Raw genomic sequence first — 7,827 nt, 5'->3', positions numbered from 1 at the left:
TCAGACAAACACTTCAGGTAATCTGATTGATTAGAGCGCTCTCATTAAGCAGTCAATTGCATGAAAAATCAGTACGTGTATTGCTGAATTGTTATGTGATTATATTGAAACCTATTAAGGGTTGATTTACTAAAACAACAAACACGGTTCCCCTAGCAATGTAAATATTCACTAAAGCAGGCCATAGACAGGTCTAAAACAGAAGGAATATTATTGTCGGTTTTCTGATCGTTCAATTTCCGCATCATTAGCGTGCCAGCTGCGGCACGCGATTTTCGTGTCACAATCGAAAGTGCCTGATCCAACGCGCTGGAATTTTTTTTTAGAAAAACAAAACAAATGATGGCACAATCGTATGCACCATTTTCATTTTTCGGCAGAACGTTCGGTTTTCGACTCGCCTATGGCCGGCTTAGTGAGCAAGATGAATCTGTGTTTACTTCAATTATCCAATCATGTGCAAGCAAAAACCTGTTTTTCTTTTAAATTTCCCTTGCATGTGATGAGTCACTAAGTGAATAGTCGTTATTACTTTACTAATTCAACCCAATAAATAAAATATTAATATATTGCAATAAACTCCACCACTTGCATTTCTCTGACTGGTAAGTGATTCAGTTTTGCAAACCACCAATCAGGGGCGGACTGACAACTCATGGGGCCCCCAGGCAATAGGGGATCATGGGGCCCCTGTGTAATTGCCCACACTCAAAGCACACCCAAAAAAGCCTATAAAAAGGTACCAGATGCATTTCATGGGGCCCCTAACTGACCCTGGGCCCTTGGACAGTGCCCGAGTGCTCGAATGGTCAGTCCACCCCTGCCACCAATATATGTACTGCAGTATATTTGTGTGTATATATATATATTTATTTGTATGGGTATATATCAAAAACATTTTCTAGTAAGTTACTGTGTTCTTTACTAAAACAGTTAAAACTTCATGTGCTGCAACTCAGCCAGACCAATCAGAAATCAGTTTTAAATGACTATGTCAAATGTCTGGATTGGTTAGAACTAGGTAGGGCCTAGGTAATGTTGGGTGTCTACCTACAGACTTGTATACAGAAAACAAGAGAGAGGCATAAAGCGAATAGATGTTACTGGTGTAACGGATATTTGAGCAGAGGTGGAAAATAGCGGCATCGTGAGTCATGTGACTTATTTGGAAAGCGACCCCTGATGGTATTCATAACGGTCAAGGAGAAAATATCTGGATATTAGGATCACAAAGCTTAATTTATCGGAATTGGAAAAATAAAATATCCTTTCTTACACATTTTAACCTGAGATTTTTTTTTTTCTCTTTTTAAACCATGGGTGTTACAGATACTTCCTTTCCTCCCAGTTCTCATATATTAGGCTGACTCTATAATACAGCTATACAAATCCTATTAGCAGTCACCTTAATATCTCATAACCAGTTCTTTGTATCCATAGTGTGATAAACTATTAAAGTAAACTTCTATATAAGCTCCTCCATCTATCTAGCCAAGAATGTCCAGTGGAACAAAGAAGAAAGCATCAAAGACTTTCTTGGTTGTTCATAACAAAAATATTTTTTTTAATTTTTTAATTTGAAAATTAAGAAAAAAAAAATCAACATATATTTAAAAACAGATCAATACATATTCCGATCAAGGGCTAGACGGTGTATTGTAGGCCCCTGATGGTTTTCAATGTCTTTAGGTTATCTTCAGCACATAAGGGGTTACATGTCCCTTTCTTTGCTTGTCCCACACATAAAAAGTTTTTTTTTTAACAAGTATCAAATCTGTACCATGTTCCCTTGTACAAGAATGTCATTTCTGGTGTCCAGCCAACTCCTGTCATCTAGAAACGATTATATGCATCTGTCCTTTTTAAATCATGCTTTACAAACAAAAAAAGGGAATTTATAATTAAAACTCAAAATAAAACCCAACAACCTCCCCCCCTCCAAAAAAAAATAATCCAATTGTACCAATTGACACCATAGCAGCAGCGGTACCACCTGTCATAAGATGCCAAGATTCCACATTACCCTCACAGATTCTGCAAAGTTTATGTTGGCTAATATTCTAAGGGACACTTGTACAAATTCCATTGTTCATTTGAGAGGACAAATAAAAATTGGGAATAAAAATACTGTAAATAGGGTTTCCAGAAAGAGCCAAAATAGACTGTATTCTAAACAACTCCAATTATCCATGAGATATAGTCAGCAAACAAAAGGAGTAGATAGGAGGTCTCTTTTCCATGTACATTTTCCATTCCTCCAGTTCCTTAATCCGCATATTTTAAATAGAAATATATAATTTACAAAAATCCTATTTACAGTCTTAATTACAACTCCAGAGAGATGTGCCTGAAGGTATCGTACGTCAATTTACCCAGATAGCAACAAGTGACAGGAAACTGGAAAGTTTTGAGAAGGTACAGTCTAGGTGGTCATGGGTACCACCAAGAGTTCTCACACAGTTGTCTCTCCATGCTTGCTGTTGGTAAGCCTGGTGTAAAATTTCCTCCAAGAATGAAGAGTTTTGCCTGACCAGATCCAGAATCCAGAGGTGATGCCGACAATAAGGGTCATGAGATACTTGATCATGTAGACAGTAAAGTCCGGGGTCATGCGTGGTGTGTACTGTAGAGGGCAAGGAATAGCTAGGCTCTTGCAGTTTTGACTCACCCAGCTACGCTCCCAGTGTTCTCTGAAGGCCTGTTCATAGAAGTAACAGGCAATGACGATTGTGGCAGGCACAGTGTACAGGACACTGAAGACTCCAATTCGAACCATCAGCCGCTCCAGTTTCTCGGTTTTTGTTCCATCGTGTTTCATGATGGTCCTGATGCGGAAGAGGGACACGAACCCAGCAAGAAGAAATGAGGTTCCAATAAAGAGGTAGACAAAGAGAGGCGCCAGCACAAAGCCCCTCAATGGATCAATGCTATTAAGTCCTACAAAGCAGACTCCACTGAGTAGGTCTCCATCGATCTGCCCCATGGCCAGAATGGTAATGGTCTTCACAGCAGGCACTGCCCAGGCTGCAAGGTGGAAATATTGAGAATTTGCTTCAATTGCTTCATGCCCCCACTTCATGCCAGCTGCTAGGAACCAGGTTAAAGACAAGATGACCCACCAGATGGAGCTAGCCATGCTGAAGAAGTAAAGCATCATGAAGAGTATAGTGCACCCTTCTTTCTTGGTTCCTTGTACAACAGTTTTATAGCCATCCTCTGAGAAGCCTTCATTGCAAACCACTTTATCCCCCAGCACAAATCCAGCAATGTAGGCCACAGATACCATGGTGTAGCATCCAGACAGGAATATGATGGGCCTTTCAGGATAGCGGAACCTTTGCATGTCTACTAAGTAGGTGGTTACTGTAAAGAAAGTTGAAGCGCAGCAGAGTACGGACCAGATAAGAATCCATACACGAGCAAAACGGATCTCCTCTTGACTAAAGAACATGAACCCATCGCTTTTGGAAGGTTCGCATGGCGCAGCACAGTCCTTTTCTCCTAAGAACCTGTAGTTCAGGTAGGTTGGTACCTTCAGCACCCGTGGGCAGTGGAAAGGATGATCAGGTGTGGCATAGATGGCTGGCCCTGGGGTGCCATGCAAAGGTGGGCTAGTTGTCAGCAAGGTTGGACCGCCATCTTCAGAGTGGTTCTGTCCAACACATATCTGCTCAGCGCCATGACGAGGAAAGTTCTCACATCTAAGCCTCTCTGGCCACTGGAAGCCAAATTTGTTCATGAGGGCTTCGCAGCCATGCCTAGCCCGTTCGCAGATCGATCGGCAGGGTGGGATGGCCTGCTCCAGAACCGTGCAAACTGGGGCGTACATCGAGCACAGAAAGAACCGCAGCTCCGAGGAACACTGGACCTTCACTAATGGGTAGAACTGATGGACCTCCAGGCCGGCGTCCTCCTGGTTGGTGTGCCCTAAGAGATTGGGCATGATGGTCTGGTTGTAGGCAATGTCCGTACACAGAGGGATGGAGATGGGCTGGCAGAATCCATGCTCGGGGACCGAAATCCCCTTCTCACCGTGGAGCTGGGCAGCGGCAAGTAGGCACAGGGCTGGCAGGAGGCACAGGACTTGGCAAAGGGTGGCTCTTGGGACACCCTGCATGGCTGAAGCTGAGCAGACAGGCACAAGTCAATGGACACCAGCAGGATCAGATGTGGTGCAGATGTGAAAAGTCACATGGGGGGGTTCCCAACTTTTTTTTTTGTCCACTTTTGGATGCCAGATGAAAGTTCTACAAAAGTTGGGACTTGTGTCTCCTTGATCCTGTGCAATGCGCTGTGTCACCTCCCTTCACTGGATCAGCTCTTCCAGGACCACGTCCTGAACTTTTCAGCAGTGCACAGCTCCCCCTCGATCTGAGATCGCTGCGATTCGCTGGCTCCGGAACGTCTGCTCCCTCCGGTTCTGATTCGGATCACTTTCTCTTTGTGCTCCGCTTCTCCGCTCACTTCTCAACTGTCCGTTTCAAGGCGCCCTCTGTCCCAGGATCGGATCCTTCCCCCCCCAAAGCCAGCACTCAGGGGCCGCCTTGAAACCGCCCAGTCTCTCTCTCTCTCTCTCTCTCTCTGTGCTTCCCCCCCCCTTGTCAAGTCTCACAACCCTTCCCCAAAAATCCCCCTTAGCCAATCATGTGGCAGCTCTGGGTCTGGAGAGGGTGGAGGGAGGAGGGGGGGGGCACACTCACCCCTCTGGATAATCAGCAGCATGTCTGTAGGATCAGGGTCTAGGACCCTACCCCCATCCCATAAAGTAATAGGAACTCAGGATCCTGCTGCAAGAAATCATCTCCACCTAAAACAGACAAACTTCAGCCTACAGGGGATCTCAATGCCACCCTGCCCAAATCCTGAGGATGGCTGCCCATTAATTCTCCCTAATACCTATTAATACCCAGATCCTGGTGTCATCCTATTTCACACTCCACAGCCACCAATCCTGCACCCCTGCTAGGAAGGACTTCACACAGCTGTCAAAGTTTGGACAGACAGGCCCTCTTTGCGCCATCATCCTTCTCTTTTTATTGCTGTTTTAAAGGAAAATACAGCCTTTTATTTATTACAAGTACTTATATAGCGCCGTCACTTTACATATTTATTGTACATTCACATCAGTCCCTAACCCTCAAGGGGCGTACAATCTAAGGTTCCAAACTCACATTCATACATACACATACTAGGGCCATTTTAGACAGGAGCCACCAGCATGTCTTTGGAGGGTGGGAGGAAACTGGAGTACCCGGAGGAAACCCACACAGACACAGGGAGAACATGCAGACTCCAGGCAGGTGGTGCCATGGTTGGGATTTGAACCAAGAACCCTAGTGCTGCCAGGCGGAAGTGCTAACCATTTAGCCATTGTGCTGCCTTTTCAGAAAAGTTTTTTTTCCTGCGATCAAGTGATCGCAAAATATGTGCAAAACGTATGTGCAAACATGGCAATGTGAACACAAATGCAGCAGCACTCACTATACTCACAAACATTACATACAAGTAAGCGGGTTGTGCTGCCGAAAAGTAATAAATGATATAAAAATACATACTTTACTCGCCGGAAGATTTACCCCCCTTCATGATCAGGACAGTTTTTTGCTATACGGCACTGCGTTACTTTAACAACTGCGCGGTCATGCAACGCTGAAATTTATGTCATTTTTTTCCCCACAAATAGAACTTTCTTTTGGTGGCATTTGATCACCCCTGGGTTTTTAATTTTGTGGCTATAAACAAAAAAATACCTACAATTTCAGAAAAAAAAAATATTTTGCTTTCTGCTATAATTCATATACAATAAAAAAAAAAAAATTTCTTCTTAAATTTAGGCCAATATGTATTCTGCTACATATTTTTGGCAAGAAAAAAACCCAAAAATCGTATATTGGTTTACGCAAAAATTATAGCGTCTACAAACTATGGTGTATATATACTGGAATTGTTTTTATAAACTAGTGCTGGCAGCAATCAGCAACTCATAGTGGGATTTTGATATTTGGATGACTTATATATAGATTTAGTGACTTCGATATTTCAGCGGAAAGTCTGACAATAAACGACACTTTATGTGAACCAGTGACACTAATGCAGACCATACATGGTTGGAATTCTGAATGATTTTTCGTCTGAAAATTGGAAACGTCGTTCGCACGGTAATCCGATGGCGCCATCATTGATTTAAAAAATCGGCCAGCCAAGTCATAAAGTTCACCCCATATAACAGGCGAAACTTCTGTTCCTTCCAGGTCACGGCTCATGCACATATTCGTTAAGGAAAAACGATCGTATGATTTGACCATCATTGAGTCGAAAATCGGTCGTTTTTCACGAATTTTCCAACATGCCCGATCACCGAAAAGGGGAGGAACCACGAAAATCAGCCTGTGCCATTGACCCACTAACAGATTGAAAATCGGCCGATTATTCTTAGGTCCAAAAACGCAGTTGATTTTTGAACCGTGTATGGCCGGCCTAAGGCCCCTTTCAGACGTGGCAGACCCATCAGCGGATCCGCCTGCTCAGTGGGGGATCTCTCTGCTGATCCCTGACGATCAGGTAGATGACAGATTTGTATCCGCAGAGCAGATACAGACACAGCCCGCTGTTTTCTATGGGGCAGTTGGATGGAAACAGACCGCCTGTCCGTTTCCACATGACTGTTATCCGATCCACTGGACAGATAGGGAACAGATCCCCATCCGTATGTTTTTGCCATACAAGGTCGGATTGGATGCCGGTGGGTGTCACCCGCCGGTGCATAGCGGTCTATGGATGGTCTGATCGAGTCTGCCTGAAAAATTGACAGGCGGATCCCATCGGACCGTCAGCCTGGGTTCACACTGATGCCGTGTGGAATTTGCACCGGTTTCTGCACTGCATCACAGTCGCACCCCGTTCCTGCAAACCGCTGCGGGTGTGTATGTTAACACCCCAAAATCAGTTCGCAAAATGTGGTGCGAAATGCAGAATCTGATTGCATAGGTGTGAATACCCATGTGATCCGATTCTGGTGCGGAGCAAAAAAAAGGGTCCTGCGCTTTTTTGTGCGGATGTGGTGCGATTTGAGCCATACAAAATGTGTGGCTCAAATCGCACCGTACAGAATTTGCATGTGATGTGCACAGGTATGCGGTGCGGTTCCTGTGCGAAGCACATGCGATATGCCGCACCACATCAATGTGAACCCGGGATCAGGGGCCTAATACAGTGATCAGTACTAAAAATATACACTGTCTGGGAAGGGGTTAAACATCTAGGGCAGAGGTGTCAAACTGGCGGCCCTCCAGCTGTTGTGAAACTACAAATCCCATCATGCCTCTGCCTTTGGGAGTCATGCTTGTAACTGTCAATCTTGCAATGCCTCATGGGACTTGTAGTTTGGCAACAGCTGGAGGGCCGCCAGTTTGACACCCGTGATCTAGGGCAATCAATGGGTTAACTGTGTGCATAACCAGTTTTTTTGTGTGTACATTTCGGTGCTTTTACTACGCAATGTGCTGGATTTATTCTCCGCTTTGCAGGGAAAGAAAATCCAGCAGATCGCCACTGACAGGACACAGCTCTGCCTTGTTTACATAAGAAGAGCTGTGTCCTGTCACTCTCCTCGCCGATCAACGGGTGCCTGCACTCATCTATTGGCTGGCACCTGTTGATCAGCTTCTGCTGTCACTAATCACAGCAGAAGCAGCGCATGCGCGTGCGCCCCCTACACCTGGAAGTACAAAATCATGTGCACAGAATGGTCGCCTTGTAGCAGTACATCTGCTATAGCGCGGTCGAGAAGTGGTTAAATGTGCATATAGGCAAATGGAACAGCCATTA

General features: G+C 44.7%; 1 protein-coding gene across 1 annotated transcript; it reads right to left on the bottom strand.

Annotated features, from left to right (window-relative positions):
* Window positions 1–1,532: 1,532 nt before the first annotated feature.
* On the bottom strand, window positions 1,533–4,550 carry FZD2 (frizzled class receptor 2). The gene has a single exon (XM_089674564.1). The coding sequence runs from the start codon at window positions 4,115–4,117 to the stop codon at window positions 2,453–2,455; it is 1,665 nt and encodes a 554-aa protein (XP_089530690.1). The 5' UTR covers window positions 4,118–4,550; the 3' UTR covers window positions 1,533–2,452.
* Between the last annotated feature and the right edge of the window lie 3,277 nt (window positions 4,551–7,827).

This window comes from Staurois parvus, unplaced genomic scaffold (genome assembly GCF_062004578.1).
Source record: "Staurois parvus isolate SC_StPar_1 unplaced genomic scaffold, SC_StPar_1.0 ptg000151l, whole genome shotgun sequence".
Classification (NCBI taxonomy): domain Eukaryota; kingdom Metazoa; phylum Chordata; class Amphibia; order Anura; family Ranidae; genus Staurois; species Staurois parvus.
Note: the sequence above shows the minus strand (reverse complement) of the source record. Positions and strands in the feature narration are given on the sequence as shown.